The sequence below is a fragment of the Artemia sp. Qi Xiang Cuo genome, chromosome 2 (genome assembly GCF_049724085.1).
Source record: "Artemia sp. Qi Xiang Cuo chromosome 2, ASM4972408v1, whole genome shotgun sequence".
In the NCBI taxonomy this organism is placed as follows: domain Eukaryota; kingdom Metazoa; phylum Arthropoda; class Branchiopoda; order Anostraca; family Artemiidae; genus Artemia; species Artemia sp. Qi Xiang Cuo.
Window position 1 is genome coordinate 63755797 of NC_142795.1, and position 19710 is coordinate 63775506.

Consider the following 19710-nt stretch of genomic DNA (forward strand, 5'->3'; position numbering starts at 1 on the left):
CCTAAGTATTTTCTATTCATCAATTAATTTTTTTTGTTATAATATAGTTATAAATATTTAAACACACTCCCCCTTCTTTATCATTGCCAGAAACCCTCTCCAGCAACATGTTTTTTTCAAAGAGAATCTTTGAACCAAAACCCGAGAATTTGGTGCTTATCTAAAGAGCGGATGAAATAGGCCTGGTATGCGCCTTAGAAATACTCACCCAGGGCAGGTTTGTTTCATTTTCTTAACCCCCCATTTTTCAAGATCGTGAAAAGTAGAATTTGGGATAAAAAAAAAACTAGACTTTCAGTCTGTAGCCTAGGCTTACATTTGACCTTAGAATAGAAAACCAATGTTACTGTTTTACCATTTAGAAAAATAGCAAATCAAAATATTTATTGTGTGCCAATTTCGCGGAAAAAGGCAAAAAGGCCTTTTTGCTGAATTATATCTAGAAATAACAGCCTCGTTCACAAAATACAGATTTTGCTAATTATAGAAAACAGAGACCACAATTGCTTTGACACGATTCAATTTTGATGGGTCGCAGTCCAATAACATTATTTTATCGGTGAAAAGATTAATTTCTTTGAATAGATTAATTTACTGGTGGTGAAAGGACTTTATGGAGGGATGGGGTTGTACATGCTAATTTAATATAGGGAATAATATGAGATGAAAATTGTGTATGGTCATCTTAATGTGTGGAGGGGGAGGAGGGGGTGTACAAAAAGAGGCTTGATTGCGACTAGAAAAATTCTAATAATAACATATAAAAGAGACTCACTTCTTGGTATTGAGACATATTCGTTTTTTTAGATAGATGTGTCTCTTTCCAAACTTTATATAAGACTGTTGCTAAATTTCCGTTGTATCTTCTATTTATAGTGCCCTGGACACAAAGACAGTGTATGTGGTTCTATTTATAGTGCCCTTGGGACAAAATCATTGTATGAGGACTTCTATTTATAGTGGTGCTGGAACAAAGAGGGATAAAACAGGGATGTCTTTAAACAGGGTGCCTTTAAAACTACGGTAGAGATGTTTTTAAAACAGGGAGGCTTTAGCTGTTTTTTTCCGGGAATGAACTAGGGGAACTGGATTTCCAGGAATTCTGATAGAAAACAATAGACGTATAGACTCTGTAACGACTCTCCTTTTACAAAAGTGGTGTGAATTGAGACAAAACGAAATGCCTGCTTAATATATCGGGGAATATTAGGCTAATATAGGTTTTTGAACAAATATTAGATCTTACAAGGAAAAGGAAAAGGTTTTTAAAAATGAAATGTAGGTTTTTTGAAGACAAGGAAAGTTTTAAAGGAGAATCATGGGTGTAAACAAGTCCTCATCGGTTTTAAATGGAAATGTAGGTTTTTCTAATACTGAAACACGGTTGCATCATGCATATTACACCTGACCATTCAAAACAGGGTGTGTCGTATGACGCAAGACCTGCTGGCCGGTTGTATAGGAGTATCTGACCGTTTGTATTCAGGGGCTGCGCTTGTATTGCACAGGTGCGCGTTATTACGACTTGAGGGACTAGTAGATCCACCTATACACCCCCTATCTGACCATGTAAATAGATTATGGGGATACTACACATATTTTATGACCTTAATTAATATACAGAATCTATAGCAAATATTAAGGACTTTAACTAGATAATAATTACTGTCGCGTTTTGGAAATCTTTTGTTTACTATTTAACCCATATCATACATATTTCAGTCCAAAATCCCTCCCCTATGTTTAAGGAAAAGTAATGATCATGATTTTAATAAAAGCTGTAGCTATGAACAAACAAAGTGGTTTCCTTGAATTGAAGTTGATTTTATAACTTAAAGCGAGATAACTTAAAAAGATCCTGTATAGAAGGTATACCAACCCCTCCACCCTACGTTATTCACACAAGGCTTAACTAATACTTTACTAAGAACTTTTTATAATGCAAGAAACCCAGCCTGTTGGTGATTGCAAGTGTTTTATTTTCTGATTGCCTTTTAAATCATTTAGGCTAAAAAATTTATTGTTTAAAGAAAATAAATACAGATAGACTCTTGAATTCACGAACTATTGTTAAGAAATATTAATTATCTTATTACATTTCTCTTGAGTTGGAGCATTTGCTATAGAAAAATGGCGATGATACTGATGTTAAATTTTAGCGCAAGGAGCTGAGGGTTGAGGGAGATTGCAGCCACTTTTGGTATATACGACGGTATTAAGTTATTTTCAGTTTTAAATTTTCTTTCTACTTTCATTTGAAAAAAATGTCTTTTATTTAGTTTTGTTTTATTTTTACGTTGAGCCGGATTAAGTTGAGCCGCGACATTATGATCTCATTTGTTTTTTATTTACAATACTTTAGACCCAAATTGAACTAAAGTTGTTTTTATAGTGGCGAAAACTGCAGTTTATTAAGGCATGAACTTTTCCGCTCTTAAATGGCAAAAAAGGTATTTTTTAAAACATGGTTGCAGTGACAGCTGCAAACTAATAAAGAGCAGTTAAAGTCCCATCATGGTTTAATGACAGAAGTATAAAAACACACTTTTATGGGATAAAAAGTTTTTATGGGAATTACCCGTGCCCCAGCCTTTAAATATTTGCCTCTCAATTACTTGGACTATCTGTCTTGGCTTTCCTCTGTCTACAATTAGCCTTGTCTTGATGCAACCTAGGCAACCTACTGCAAAATACTTGATAACTTCAATTTAATGCCTTTCCAAAAACTAACAAACAAGTATGTGTCCAATAAGAGAAACCATGCATACTCCTGCCATTTACCCGTGCCTCAGCCATTTAAACATTTGCCACTCAATTACTTGGACTATCTGTCTTGGCTTTTTTCTGTCTACAATTAGCCATGTCTTGATGCAACCTAGGCAACCTACTGCAAAATACTTGATAACTTCAATTTAATGCCTTTCCAAAAACTAGCAAACAAGTATGTGTCCAATAAGAGAAACCATGCATACTCCTGCCATTTACCCGTGCCTCAGCCATTTAAACATTTGCCTCTCAATTACTTGGACTATCTGTCTTGGCTTTTCTCTGTCTACAATTAGCCTTGTCTTGATGCAACCTAGGCAACCTACTGCAAAATACTTGATAACTTCAATTTAATGCCTTTCCAAAAACTAGCAAACAAGTATGTGTCCAATAAGAGAAACCATGCATACTCCTGCCATTTACCCGTGCCTCAGCCATTTAAATATTTGCCTCTCAATTACTTGGACTATCTGTCTTGGCTTTACTCTGTCTACAATTAGCCTTGTCTTGATGCAACCTAGGCAACCTACTGCAAAATACTTGATAACTTCAATTTAATGCCTTTCCAAAAACTAACAAACAAGTATGTGTCTAATAAGAGAAACCATGCATACTCCTGCCATTTACCCGTGCCCCAGCCATTTAAATATTTGCCTCTCAATTACTTGGACTATCTGTCTTGGCTTTCCTTTGTGTAGAATTAGCCATGTCTTGATGCAACCTAGGCAACCTACTGCAAAATACTTGATAACTTCAATTTAATGCCTTTCCAAAAACTAACAAACAAGCATTTGTCGAATAAGAGAGACCATGCATACTCCTGCCATTTACCCGTGCCTCAGCCATTTAAACATTTGCCTCTCAATTACTTGGACTATCTGTCTTGGCTTTTCTCTGTCTACAATTAGCCATGTCTTGATGCAACCTAGGCAACCTACTGCAAAATACTTGATAACTTCAATTCAAACTGTCTCGTGAGAGACATTTATATTTGTAGCTTATTCAGGAAAGGTAACTATTATTCGATTAACCTTAATAATAAAATGTTATTTTGAAAATAATTTACAGGAATTTTCAAAAAAGAAACCCTAATCTGAAGCAAAAGTCTGACTCCTTTTTGGCACGAATGAATTTTAAAAAGAAAGATCTATAGAAATTCTTTGATTTAAAGACAAATAATCTTTATACTCTTTTTGAAAACTTTAAAATTTCCTTGATACCCTTTTGCATTCCCTTTTGAATATTAAATTTGAACTTCAGAGTCAATAGATCAAAAGGGCAGATTTAACTCCTACATATTCATCAGGTACTGGAAAAAGCACCTTCAGAGAAATAAGATATACAATTTTTTTATATAAAGATAACTATAAAGATATTTTGAAGACTTCTCTAAAATCAACGTCCCATGAATAAATGTATGCTCCTCATGACCATTTTACCAGTAATAGCCCCAAGTTGTTTTTTTTTTCATTTTTTACGGTAATTTTATTGATATGAAAGCCCTAGGGCCATGGCAATATGAAATTAAAAGTTTAGCTAAATAGCACTAAAAAAAATTATCTAAATTACAAAAATCTATTTCTGAGCTCCATTGTTACCCTTAGAAATCATCTTAGCTTTTCAACGCTTACTGAAAACTCATCACTCACTACACTGGCCATCAGTCTCTTATAAAACCCATGCTCTCCCTCAAGGCCATATTCAGAGGGAGATTAAGGGGTTTGAACCTCCCCGTCGAAATGTTTTTCGGACTCGTAAAAACTTAATAAAAATGCGTAAAACGCATTTTTGCTTGGATTATTCAAGCCCCCCCCCCCAAAAAAATATAACATAAAGTCCAACCCCGAACAAAAATCTCATCCGTATCTCCACAGATAGCACAAACGTAAGGATCATCCTGCCTTTGCCTCTTCCATAAATATTTTCTTCTTGGCCAAGTGATAAGTTATTCACCCTTAATTTAATAATTTAACTTTACCTCCTCTTCTCTTAAATTCGCTTTAAAAATACCCTTTAACTTCATGTTTTCTTTAACACCACGAATATTCTTGGGGAATCAGAATCGATTCTTTCATAATGCCAAAACTGTACCTCTTCATTACGTAAAATGTTTTCTATCATCTTTGCCACCCCCTGAAGTTAAATTAACTTTGCCCAATTGCATCAAAACTCGTCTACAAAAATTATCGTGTATTTGGGTATAGCCAAAGATGCCTTGGAGAATGTAGCATCATCTCAAAATTCAGTTTAAAAAATACACATCTTTTAGAGTAGTCTTCAATAAATATGCTTTATATGAAATGCAAAGCTCTGCAGCAAAAATTCATGATATTTGGAAACCTTTTAAGGACTGACAGACGGGGCTATCTTTCAAAACTTGTAGTAAAATTGCGAGAATTGGCAAATATTAGGAAGAAATAGCATGATTTCATGTCACGAACCTTTCTTTTTTATTCTAGACCTCCTATTTGTTTTGTGAATCAGAGTAGCCAATAGGATCCCGTAAACTTTTCTTCTGATTAATGAGAAGTTGCAAGTTTAAATTAGCAAAACTCTTCAGAACCCACTTTAAAGAGGAATTGAAAGTTCTAGATTTAATAGAAGACAGCTAAATCATTTTCAATTGCTTTCCATTTGTAGGAAAAAGCTTTTTGTTTCTAAAATCCAGCGTCCCCTTTACAAACTTTTAATCCTTAGAACAAGTTTCATTTTACCCAACAATTTTCCCACAGTCTTTAATCTTTCCATTTCATGTTGATTACTCTCAACATGTTGCGGATAATTTAATTTTTCAGAAATCGTCTGCAATTTATCTTTTTACATAAAAAGGAGTCGAAACTTTTCTTTCCATAATCAATCTGGTAATAGAGGAAGCAAGGATGAAAATATGTTTGAAAGAAAAAAAAGTCTGGAAAAAATGTTTTTAATTGAGACAGTTCAAGAGTATTAGTTTTTTTTTCCTCGTTCTCTCTCTCGGATTTCATCCTTAAGAAAATAACGAGGAACATTAAGCAACAGATTCAAAGAATAGCTATTTCTGATGCTAAAATAAAGTTAAACATAATGTCTGTACTCAAACATACACTATAAGGAAACACAAAGAGATCTTATTTTTTGTCATTAGTGGATTAGTAAACAAGGACTAGAACCTGCAATTTATCATCTTTGCTAATTTCCCCAATTTTTCTTTTCGGTATTTAATCGATTTCATAAGCGAACCTCTAACTATTTTTTTGTTATTTTTATTTTTTAACTCTAACTGAGCAAATGACTCTTCAGCTGGATGATACCAGTACTTGCGTCAATTCGAGGGAGGGGTCAGAAGGTCTGAAACACTTTGTTTTTTTACGCACCCAGTAGATATCCCAAAACATCCTCGTTTATTATTTTCGCTGAAAAAAAAAATTTCCCCTCCATGGTTATTGAAAAATACACCTCCAACCCTAGAACCAGGTGAATTGACGCCTCTGGATAGTAGGATTTATGGTATCACAATATTCTTTTGTATTATGAGGAACCCTGAAGTGTGCCAAAAATCTGCAATATTAGCCAGAGGATATTAGCCTATAGCAGTGTAATTTATTACTATCCTGTGGCACTGAACACTTGACCATCTTTTTTCAGCGAAAAGATAGTTCCTTATATCCTTACTTATGGATGCAAATCTCCTCTGTGATCAATCGCAACCTTTGTTTTTTGTTCAGTTATATTTTTTTTTGTCTGGTTAGTAAGTCTTGTTTTCTCCCAATCTTTAGTGCCTATTATTTTTATTATCATTTCGTTTTCCTTCGCTGCTCTGGGAATAAAAAGTTAGTTAGGATAAGGAGGACACTAACGATTATAAAAGCAATACAATGGGAGTAATTTCTTATATAAAAGTATTATGCTGTGACAAGCTTCAGTGAAAAGTCTTTTTTAGTTTTGCTTGAGTATGTAAGAAGAGTATATTTATTAACCACAATGGGAAGGAGAAAGCCTATTATAGGAAAACCATATATTATGCTTTAAAATAAGCATTTCAAAGAATATTTCTTTCCTCTAATATGTATTTTACAATTGACTGATTTTTTAGTTAACTTTCACACTAATGGGACCTTAGGAGATACTTTATGGATTTAATGCTACCAGGTTTACGTGACGCTTTTTAATTTTATGCGTTTCCTTACATTACTTTCAATTGTATATTCTATGAGCAGGTCAGTATCCGGAAGAATAGTTGGCGCAGTTTGGTGGTTCTTCACTTTAATCTTGATATCTTCATACACTGCAAACCTTGCTGCATTTTTAACTGTCGAAAGAATGGTCACCCCCATTAATTCCGCTGATGATTTGGCAAGACAAACAGAAGTAGAATATGGCACCCTCATGTCAGGCGCTACAAGGGACTTTTTCAAGGTAAGCCTCATTGTGTGACTCTTTTCCAACTAGATTCCTTATAAGAGGATCTAGGTCTTTTATAAACTGCTTGACGGGACATAACTGTGCTGTTCCATAATGAGCTGTGCTTAAAATAATATATCAAGTCAATGGAGATACATGCTCAAGGGAGGAACACATTGGGAAATGTCAAAATATTCTATCTGAAAAACTTTTAATCTTATATATCACCTGTAATTCGCTTATCTCATGCACTTTATCCAAAGTTTATTCGAATGCAAGATGAGCCTTTATAAATAAAAACGTAATTACTAGTTAAATCAAATGAAAAAAGTAGAGAACAAGTGGAACATCTGAATTCAAATACTTTCTGAGACAGCACTGGCTCTGCTAAATGACCTAAAACAACTTTGGTCACATGCTCCTTGCGAGCTTGACATAAATATCTTCCGAGTAAATACTCTTCCGCAGTTCGTGGAAATTTTTTTTTATAGATCTCACAACTTAAGCTAAAAGACCTGACATTAACAACGCTGCAAGTGTAAGTGAAATTACATTAACAAAACCAAGACATGCATCATTTATTGTGGGTAGCAACTCAATATGTTATGTTTTTCCTGGTGGCCTACAGATACAGAACCTAGTATCTACACTTGTTTGCATTTTAAAAAATGTTAGCAATACTCTAGTGCCTTCTAACATATCAAATTTTGATGAATATAAAGATATTTGGAAAAATGCATATTCAGGCTTTTATTTTTCTTCATATGGGTCACCTTCGTCTATTTTCAAGCCTGGAACAGATGGGACTGGAAGGTTTTTTTTCCAAAATTGGTGCCTATTGCTCGGCGTCATTGGGCAGAATTTCTGCACAATGGTGCCCTTTCTTTGTAAATGCACCTTGGTGTTGAATCTGGGTCAGGTATTTTCCTGTGGTTGAATTAATTTAGAAAACAGTCAGAAATCTCAACCTCGTCATTGTCAAAGCTTGTGCGATAAAACAGATTTCGTTTTTGTTTTATGTGCGATGTCAATGAGCATAGATAGAATCTTTTGGGAATGACATTAAGTTTAATTTTTCAGGTAAACTTCAGGAGTTATAAAATTAGATTAAAAATATTGCTTGAGTCAGGATTAAAAATTGTTTAAAATTTTTCTCCAACAAACAAATGGCAACCCAAACTATACATCCTAATGGAAAAAAAAACCGAAAAGATGAAAAGAGTTTTTTTTCATGAAAAAGACTATCTCGACAAAAAAAAAAGAACAGAAATTAATTTAATAAACCTTTTCCACAAAACAAGTTTTTAAAAGAAAATTAAAGAGCTCTATTAGCCAAAAATGAGCAAAAATAAAGTCAAATAATCTTCCAGGCGTAAAAATACCACAAATCACCGTCAATAAATAAATAAAATTCAAAACGAACATAAATTACAATAAATAGCCGAGTCAAAAATAAAACGAGCAAAAACTAGCATGAGTAGGGCTGATAACCCCCATGCCTTCTCAAGACCAGACCATAATTTGCGCTTTACAGTAAAAACAAAGAAGTAAATGACAATGGATTCCCAGTTTAATTGATATATACTGATATTTATTCCTTAAAGTTTTGACAATTTTTAATTTATGAAAGTAAAAAAAGTGAAAACATTTAAAACGTATTTTGTTTTCAGTAAAGCGCTTCTGTTTTTGAGAAGGCATAGGGGTTCTAAGCACTACTCATTTTAATTTCTGCTCGTTTTGAGTTTGACCTGGCTATTTATTTTAAACTTGTTTTGTGGAAAAGGTTTATTAAATTAATTTCTGTTCTTTTTTATTGAGCTAGCCTGTTTCATGAAAAAAAATTCTTTAAACCTTTTCGGTTTTTTTCCATAAGGATGCATAGTTAGGGTTGCAATTTGTTTGTTGGAGAAACATTTTCGACAATTTTTAATCCTGACTCGAGCAATATTTTTTTCTCTAATCTTATAACTCCTGAAGTTTACCTGAAAAATTAAACTTAATATTATTCCCAAAAGATTCTATCTATGCTCTTTGACAATCTGGATACATTTACACTGTTTTTATTTTTTTAAATTGTAAGAGCAGAATTAGTAACAGTAGTAGCCCCAAAAGTTTCAACTTGATGCCCCCAGTCGTTCTCAATATATTGCTGAGGTGTTTTAACGGCAACCATAAACACAATGCATTTTGATTTAGTTTAAAGTAACAGTTAGTTTTAAAGCACAATGAGCCAATTGCATAACAATAATAACAATAAATTCAATCACCCACCATCTACAAAAATAGATTATAGTAGAGCACTGCAAAAAGAAAAAAGAAACCAGTTTTTCGAAAGATAAAGATAGGACACTCAAATAAATACAGGTGAGAAACGTCGTCTATCTAATTTGAGGGTCGGTCGAAAACAGGATCAGCCGCTTTGTGGCATGTTTGAAACAGGTTTTTGTGTGGCATGGCCGCATAGAAAAAAAAATTAATTCTTGTCAAAAAGGGGCATGTTTTAGAGCTGACGTCACAAGACTTGTTTTGTTTCTTAAGCTAATACGAATGTGATGATATACCGATTCTCAACCAAAAAGGATTCTATCGAAATGTGGCATGTATAGGCATCATTTCAAAAAACTGGTTTTTATCACAAAACTTGAATGTCTCTTGTTTTGGCTTTTGCCAAGGATACAAAGACATGTACTTTGAATAGAAGATGGCATATGAGACGCAAATCTCTTATTCTCTTAACCCAAATCTCTTAACCCAAAAAATATATCAAACAGTTTATGGTAACGAACTGTAAGTAAGGAGCGACCCGGCTCAATTATAACCGAAACTCTAAATAACGGATTTTTGATACCAATAGATACATCAAAAGAATCAAGTTTTAATTCTGATTTCAAGTATATAAGTTTCATCAAGTTTATTTTTAACCATCAAAAGTTAAGCGTCTGAGAAAATTTGGCTGATTTTTGAAAAATGGGAGAAAGACACCCTAAAAGCTATAGAAGCTTAATAAAAATCACAACATCATATTTAGCTTATCAGAAACCCTACTGTAGAGGTTTCAAGCACCTACCTACAAAAATGTGGACTTTTGCATTTTTTGCTAGAAGAAAGATCACGGATGCGTGTTTATTTTTATTATATTTAATTTTTTCCCAGGGGTGATTGTTTCGACCCATTGGTCATAGAATATCATGGGAGGGCTCATTGGAACAGAAATTAAAAGTTCTAGTAACCTCTTAAGTGACAAAAAAATGGAGGGCAACTAGGCCCCCTCCCACGCTCATTTTTCCCCAAAGTCACCTGATCAAAATTTTGAGATAGTCATTTTGTTCAGCATGGTCAAAAATATGATAACTATGTCTTTTAGGATGACTTAATCCCCCGGAATCCCTGGGGAGAGGGCTGAAAGTTATGAAAATTACCAAATGTTAACATATAGTTTTGGTTTTTGGTAAGTATAAAGACGTTTTCAGAGGGTTTTTTTCGGGTTGGTGGGAAGGGGGGGGGGGTCGGGGGTTAAAGTGGATGCTAATTAAAAGCCGTAAGTATTAATTTGGGCATGGACATTGCTATGTGGGGGGCGCCGCATTTCCAAGCATTATTAAAGAAAAGATCAGAAATTATATTTAAAAAAAACAAGTTTTTCAACTGAAAGTAAGGAGCACCATCAATACTTAAAACAGACAGAAAATATTACGTAAATGATTGGGTTCAACCCCTAGTCAATACCTCGCTCTTCAAGGCAAAGAATTTTAGTACTTTCATAAGAGCTATTTATTCCAATTAACGGCCTTTGAGATTAAGGAGTCATTTTTAAAGAATTTGAACAAAATTTGAACTTTAGCTTAAAGAGCAAGGTATTGACTGAGGGGCAAACCCCCTAATATACGTATTAAAAATCAATGAATACTGAATGTCTTTACGTAAGTTAATTCGTAAGTTACATATATTTAATACTGATCAAAACGTTCGTAAATAAAATCAAACAAGTTTTGAAAAAGCCATTTAATAAAAAAAAAGTAAAATTAATATGCAAATTTTATTTTATTATTCATGTACGGTGAGCCAAAATCAAAACCTACATTAATTCAAAAACGTTCAAAAATTAAATAAAAAAAACAAGTTTTTTTAAATGAAAGTAAGGAACGATGTTAAAACTTAAAACGAACAGAAATTATTCCGTATATGAAAGGGGCTGTGCCCTCCTCAACGCCTCACTTTTTACGCTGAAGTTTGACTTTCTCACAACTTTATTTTTTTTAAACAATAACAAACTTTAGCGTAAAGAGCGAGGCGTTGAGGAGGACACAGCCCCTTTCATATACGGAATAATTTCTGTTCGTTTTAAGTTTTAATGTCGCTCCATACTTTTAGTTTAAAAAACTTATTTTTTTTATTTAATTTCTGATCGTTTTTTAGTTAATGCAGCTTTTATTTTGGCTCGCCGGCATTGAATAAGCAAGCAAAATTTGCATAAAAAATTTCCTTTTCTTTTGCTAAATGGCTCTCTAAATTTGGTTCTGACGTAATTTACAAATTAACTTACGTAACGAACTTCTATATTGGTATATTTTTCTTCTGGCAAAAAATACACAGTTGCAGATTTTTGCAGATATGAGCTTGAAACCTATGTTACAGGGTTTTCTGATACGCTGAATCTGACGGTGTGATTTTCATTTAATTTTTTTCACTTTTAGGGGATGTTTCCCCCCTCTTTAAAAAATCAGGTAAATTTTCTCAGGCTAGTAGCCTTTGATGAGTAATGCTAAACTTAATAAAATTCATAAATTTAGAATCAGCATTATATGCCCATTCTTTTGATACATTTATTGACATCAGTTCCGTTTTTAAAAGTTTCGATTACTATTGAGCCTTATGGCTTGTTTTTTTTATTGTTTTTTTTTTATTACGTATATGTTATTAAGTATATGATTGGGTTCTCCCCTTAGTCAATACAATGCTCTTTACGTTAAAAGTTAAAAATTTTTTAATTCACAAACTCCTGAATCACAAAGGCCGTTTAATTAGAATAGAGAGCTCCTCCTCCAGCCCCCCCCCTCACCAGAAAAAATTCTTCCTGAAAATGTCTGTATACTTCCCAATAACCAATACAATATGTAAGCAATGGGCATAGTTCATAACTTGCAGCCCTTCCCCTGGGAACTGTGGGGGATTAAGTCATCGTAAAAGACATATTTATTAAATTTTCGACTATGCTGGACAAAATGGCTATCTCAAAATTTTAATTGGGTGACTTTGAGAAAAAAATGAGCGTGGGAGGGGGCCTAGCTGCCCTCCCATTTTTTTGGTCACTTAAAAAGGGCACTAGAACTTTTCATTTCCGTTCCAATGAGCCCTCTTACGATATTGTAGGACCACTGGGTCAATACGATTACCCCTGGGAAAAAAAACAAATAAACACGCACCCGTGATCTTTCTTCTGGCAAAAAATGCAAAATTCCACATTTTTGTAGATAGGAGCTTGAAACCTCTACAGTAGGGTTTTCTGATACGCTAAATATGATGGTGTGAATTTCGTTAAGGCCCTATAACTTTTAGGGGGTCTTTCCCCCTTTTTTCAAAAATCAGCCAAATTTTCTCAGGCGCGTAACTTTTGATGGTTAATATTAAACTTGATGAAACTTATATATTTGAAATCAGAATTAAAATCTGATTCTTTTTATGTATCTATTGGTACCAAAATTCCGTTTTCTAGAGTTTTGGTTACCATTGAGCCGGGTCGCTCCTTACAGTTCGTTACCACGAACTGTTTGAAAAGCAAGTTATTTAAAAATACTTCAAATTCAACAGCCCTTGTGTTTTATGACTCATTCCTAAAGGAACGAGTCATAGAACGATAACAAACACTGACTAGCTTAAAGAGCAAGGGTTGAGAAAGGAGCCACTCCACTCTTATTTAAAATGGCTCTTGTTTCTCTTAAGCTTAAAACTTGGTTTTATAAATGGAATTTCTGATTGTTTTTCAAAATTTTACAAGAAATCCTTTCCTACTTTCTGTGTAGAATTTGGCTCAGAAATTTCCCTGAATCTTACCATGAAAAATTATTCCCCCGGAAGGGCTTTATACCACTCAAGGACCCCCTTCCCACCAAAAAATACCACTTCCCATTATAGTTTTTTTTCCTATTCTGCAATGAGAAATACTATATGTGAACGGTGGGCAAACTGCGTAACTTGTAGTTCCTTCTTCTTGGACTATAAGGGATCATTTCCTCCCCAAAGATAAATTATTGGACCTTTCTACTGTTTAAATCAAATTAATAATGCCAAATTTTGATATGTCATTATATGGGTAAAAAGAGGCGTGGAACAATTGCTAGCTACCCTCCAATCTTTGGTTATTCTAAAAGGTCAGTAATATTTGTGATTCACGATCAAACAAGCCCTCTTCTAATCTTCTAGGTTTGGTTTGTTACAATTGGGCATGGGGAACGAAACATATAAACCCGTATCTCTTCTAGTAAAAAGTAAAAAATTCAAGATTTTAGATAGAAAATAGGAGTTAAAAACTTCTACACTTAGGCTCTCTAATCAAAAAATAATAAAATGAAAAATAAAATCAAAACAGGCGAGAAAACAAGGATTTTGTCAGCCACTGGCAAACCATGATGACCAAGAAACAAGCAAATATTTCTACAAGGACCTCCCTCAAGCTGTCCTCAGTGCTAAACTTGATATGAAACCAGTGATAAACAAAATTTCTTATTTGAACGAAAACCATCAAAAATTTTTAACTAAATGTTTTATACAATCTCCTTCCAAAAAATATAATTTATACATAAAGGAAACAAATATATTTGCAAATAAAATGTCTACTAGAAGTTAAAAACGTCTACACTTAGGCTCTCTAATATGCTGAATATTAACGTGCTTTACATTTCGATGCTGTTTCCTCCTTTGTCAAAAATCAGGTGAATTTCATCAGGCCCGTAGATTTTGAGGAATAAATTTTATTTTTTATTTTGATTGTTGTTGGACCGAGTCGCTCGTTAAGTTAAATTCACTAACAAGAAATACATTTTATTTTAATAAGTTCTAAGAACACACAGGCTAAACATGACATATGAAACACAGAGAGGAAAGAAAATAATAAAATGAAAAATAAAATCAAAACCGGGGAGAAAACAAGGATTTTGTCAGCAAGTGGCAAACCATGATAACGAAGAAACAAGCAAATATTTCTACAAGGACCTCCCTCAAGCTGTCCTCAGTGCTAAACAAAAAAGAAAGAAGAAAAAAAAACAACGAAAATTTAACCTTTCGAAGTTTACCCGACAACGACAAAACAGACACTAAAAGTGTCTATGGATTTGACAGTGGAAGAAGACACGACCATGTATTTTATAAAATAATCTCTTATTTAAAATAAAGTATTTATCGATTCAACGTTACTTGTAATTTTTTTTCTATATGAATGAATACTAGATAGGAATGACACAAAAGGCTAAGTAGAAACAGAGTTGAAGGTATAGAGTGAAAGGATATAAGGATAAAACAATAGCTCCAGAGGGAGCTAATTAGAGGGTTAGAATCACCCCTTTCCAGTGAACATGGCCATTTAAATCCGTTTTAACAAGAGTCCCACTTGATATGAAACCAGTGATAAACAAAATTTCTTATTTGAACGAAAACCATCAAAAATTTTTAACTAAATGTTTTGTACAATCTCCTTCCAAAAAATATAATTTATACATAAAGGAAACAAATATATTTGCAAATAAGATGTCTACTTTTATTTTTGTACATTCTACACCTTAGAAGTAGGTATTTATAAATCCTAAGTTGAAAAGACATCCATTTTTTAAAAAGGGGTTTATCTCTCACTGCCATCTTTATTTCAAAGTACTTACTCTACCACTGAATTCCAGCAAACCCTTAATTATTCAATGCAAATTAACTTTTGCCATTGGTTTCATATTAGCTTATAGAACAAAAACCAGTTTTTCGACATAATGCCTAAACGTGCCACATTTCGATAGAGTCCTTTTTGGTTTAGAATTGGCATGTCATCATCTTCGTAGTAGTTTAAGAAACAAAACAAGTCTTGTGACGTCAGCTCTTAAACATGCCCCTTTTCGACAAGAATTCATTTTTGTTTCTATGCGGCATGGCCGCATAAAACCTGTTTCAAACATGCCACAAAGCGGCTGATCCTGTTTTCGACCGACCCCTAATTTGACTTTCAGCACTGAATTATTTCGAATGCTAAACCATGGTTTGGATGGCTCTTTAAGACCATATTTTTCAAGGCAGAAATTCCGATAACGCTTGGGTATATACAGTAAAAATTTTGTATATTTATAGTAGCACTTTTTGACATTTTCAGTGTCTCTCACTGACAGCATGTGGGATGCACCGGCGAGGTAGGTTATGCGTAGTAAGCACACTGAACGATAAATCGAAGTAGCGTCCGCGATTCGGCACTACAGACGCATAATGGCGGTATTTGTTTGCTTAACAATTACTTGTCTAGTTTCAATGATCGTTTCTGCAATGATAATACCAAGATATCTCAGCTCCGATACCGTAGGGACAACACGATTTCCGAGAGTGACAGAATCACTTTGCCGGGCATTAAAGGTCAAAAATTCACCATGCTAGTACCATGCAATAGGAGAGAGGCTGAGATATGGTCCAGAATCTTGGAAATTGTATGTTTGAAAATAAGAGGACTAAGAACGCTGCCTTGCCTCAAACCTCTCTGATTTTTCCGGGATCTGAAATTGTACCTTTCCATTTGGCCAACACAGTCGAATTTTCGTACCAAAATTTCAGAGCACTTACTATGGACGAACTTACTAAATTGTGCAGTAGAGCATTCATTGATTGCATGTGATTGAAGCTAATGAAAGCTTTCAATATATCAATAGTGTACATATATAAAGGCGATTTATTTCTTTCCGAGTCCATAAGTACGTTAGCCAAAAGGCAATGAACCTCTGGGCACCCGAGACCTTTCTAGAATCCAAATTGATTGTCCCCAAAAGTGTCCAGTATGAAGCTCAGAGAAGATCACATATTCAAACACTTTGCTCAAGATGCACGAGACGGTTATGGCTCTATAAGACTCACATTCGTTTGGATATTTTCGTTTTTGGGCGATAAATGAGATAACCCCTTTCAGGAAAGTGTTGGGAACAAAACGCCTGGTGATGCACATTTGGAAGATAAGCTGAAGTTGGGAATAGAAGCATTCAGGTAAGGGCTTAAGGTTTTTTATTGTAAGACCGTCGCTGTTTATCCAATTCTTTCTTTGGAAAGTACTTTTCTGACAGCTAACTTGATCTTCTCAAGGGAAATGGATACAGCGCAAGGCTGCCCTGAAAAACATGCAAGCCAGCTGAAAACTTTCGTTTCATACTGATTGGTTATAGTAATATTCTCAATTCCATACAACGAAGCATAGTAAGAGTGCCAATCATGCAGTGTCAGAGAAGTACTAGATAGAATATCGTCTGGTCTGATTAGGCTTAGCCATGATATCTTATTTTCAGTGAACTGCTGCCCGATAATTCGGCACCTCTTTATTTCAGCTTTGTATTTGCGTTTTCTGCTCCGTTCCAGCTCGAATACAGTCCCGCGTAGCGGTCTACCACAAGCAATCCAAATATTCAGCCACGTTTTTGTATGTGGTTTTTCTGGCTGGAGTTCAGTGGATTCAAACCACATCGGTTTTTTTGTCCCAATTTTGGCTCGTCTTGAAAGAACCGTTTTCGATTTGGCAACTTTCAGATAATGGGTGACTTGATGGTAATAAGAGTTGAAATCAATAATGGATAAGACGTTGGAAGGGCCATAGCAGGGTAGATGAAACGGATCTTTTATGCAGCTTAGGACCGAGGTAACATAAAGAGGAATATTGCATTTTCCCCGATTTTGCTTGCAGACCCACTTTCTGGAAAAAGCGTCATTAATGCTCTGTGATGACTGCATCTGAAACGAAAGTTCGGAATGGTCACTAATTGGATTGTCAGTGCATACTGTGACTGGAAGATTAGGAATGGATTTGCATGAATGTACATGGTCAATATTCGAGGTATGACCACTAGTTTGGGTGTACGTAAGATCCAGGGACTTCAACCATATCTTAAGAGTAGTGGGGAGGCAAGTCATAAAAATATCAGATAGAATAGGGGCCTTTTATGGGTCACAGTTGAGGTCACTGGCAATTAGCTACTTACACCCACAAAACTCAAGAGACTCCAAATGTTGTCTAAGGCTATCTGCTGCTCTTGATAAATTTATCAGTGAGACAGTATTGTTGTAGTTAGTAGGCATGTATATTTTGATGAACTCAATTGCCTCAACAGAGAGGCACAATATACTCCTGCTTCAAACAGTCAGCTTAGCCAAAATTTCCTTCTTAGCGTATGAATTGAATTGAAGTTATGAAGTATTTTGCAGTAGGTTGCATAGGTTGCATCAAAACATGGCTAATTGTAGACAGAGAAAAGCCAAGACAGATAGTCCAAGTAATTGAGAGGCAAGTGTTTAAACGGCTGGGGCACGGGTAAATGGCAGGAGTATGCATGACTCTTATTGGACACATACTTGTTTGTTAGTTTTTGGAAAGGCATGCCTGCCTAGAGTCTAAGGCATGCTGACCAAGAATTTAAAATTGACTTGAAGTTATTGAATTGAAGTTATCAAGTATTTTTCAATAGGTTGCATCAAGACATGGCTAATTGTAGACAGAGAAAAGCCAAGACAGATAGTCCAAGACTAGGCCAACAGACTCCTGCTGTAGATCCCGCCGACTCTACAAAGACATCGTGTTACCGGGAATTATTCAGGAATTTTATATTCATCCCAGAAAGCATATGCTCCTGGATGAATAGCACGTCTTAAATTTGGAGGAGATCATCTATGTCTTTTTTTTGCTGCTACAACCATTGATATTCAGACTAGAATTTTTAAGAAATCTATTCATTGATTATTTTTGTTTTTCATAATCTCTCTCAATTTCGGGTATCTTGGGCTGAAGCAGACATGAGATCCCTAGCAAGAAGTGTACTTGAAGTTATCGTTACACGGTGTATCTTCGTTACTAGTGTGTGGCCCGGAGATCTGGAGCATCTGGGACTGTTTTTGCAGTTTTCAATGAGATGTTCTGAAGCTGTGGCATCTGAAACACCGTCGAAAGGCCTCCATGTACTTAGATACTAGGAAAAATTCGTATCCAAGCTTGATCCCGTTAGACGTAACAAAGTTCATGGTCTGTCTATTTTTGAAAGTCAGTGTGATAGTTTTACTTCGTCCAAAACGCAAAGCTTCCTTGACGAGGCCTGGATTTTGTTTCGACAGTTCACTAGCATCTACTTGTATAGGAAGTCCTCTTTTTATGCCTTAAGATTATTTCCCTGAGTTTGTAATTGATGCTGCCACTTGGCAAATTTTCCGAAAGGACACTAGGAGCCTCAACCCAAAAATCTTTTGCCTTTACAACATCGCTGAATTTGACTTGGAGTTTATTGTTTCTTAATTGCCAAACCTCCTGAATACTATCTTTTGGCTGAAGTTGACTAAGTGTTTGTAGTCTCGTCAGGAGATCCATCGACGGAACGTCTTCTATTATTACAGTACAAGTCGGAGGTTTTTTGTTTGCTGGGACTGTAGTACCAGTATCTTGGAAAGTTGCTAATTTAACACCCGTCGTATACTGCTTTATCATGGATACTAAGCTCTTCAGATCCCAAATTTCACCTAGCAGGATAGAGAAGTTGGTCTCAGGGCCTCTGGAGCTTGAGATCGTTGAGTGATGGCGAAAGTTCTAATTGGGATATTATTTCTATCACATTCAGCTAGCAGATCTAATATTTCTGATGTTGCTAAGTCGCATGTCATTTTCGACAGCAATGTTAGACCCAACTTTCTGTTTGAGTGGAGAAAGTTCAGGATTGGTTTGAGATATAGAGACGTCTGTACCATGTTGAGTGCCGATAAGCAAGGGAAGCATAGGTTCTTGCTACCTTTTTCTAGGAATTGAAGAGAGACTCTACTCCCGGCAGGTAGGAAGGCCCTTGCAACACGTAACATCCCCTCTTTTGATTGCCTATTCGGGAAGATTAGAAAATTCGCAGAAACAGTCGTCGAAATTTTTTATTTAGGCTTTTCTGATTTCAATGCACCGTAAAAACACTGCACCGTAAAAATTCGGGCACACTTTTGACCGCCCAATTATCAAGCTTTGGCAACATTACACAGTGCACAAATTATTTCAGCCATATTATTAGAAATAAATAAGCCAGAAAAGGGAAAAGGAGGAGGTTTTTAGTCCGGAGTTTAGCAATCTCAATTCATTCAATTTTTGAGAGTCAATTTATACCAGATTCACAGTAAGTTGATGACTTTTGCCGTTAAAACAAATATCATTTCACGAGCAATATCTAAACACGTGGTCGCACCAACGTTACCATATATATACAGGGTTTCCACCCGGCGAAAAATAAAATCACTAGATTCTTGAAAAAAAATCACTAAATCAGCACATAAATCAATAGATTATTGACTAGAAATCAGTAGAATGATAATACTCTTTATCATTGT

At 35.0% G+C, this 19710-nt stretch overlaps 1 protein-coding gene across 1 annotated transcript in view; it reads left to right on the top strand.

The window, feature by feature from the left end:
- Positions 1-19710, top strand: part of LOC148955484 (glutamate receptor 1-like) — a 154279-nt gene that overhangs the window by 72271 nt on the left and 62298 nt on the right. The window contains exon 6 of the mRNA XM_089107459.1: positions 6963-7161. Coding sequence (XP_088963585.1) covers positions 6963-7161 — 199 coding nt within the window. The remainder of the gene's footprint in view (positions 1-6962; positions 7162-19710) is intronic.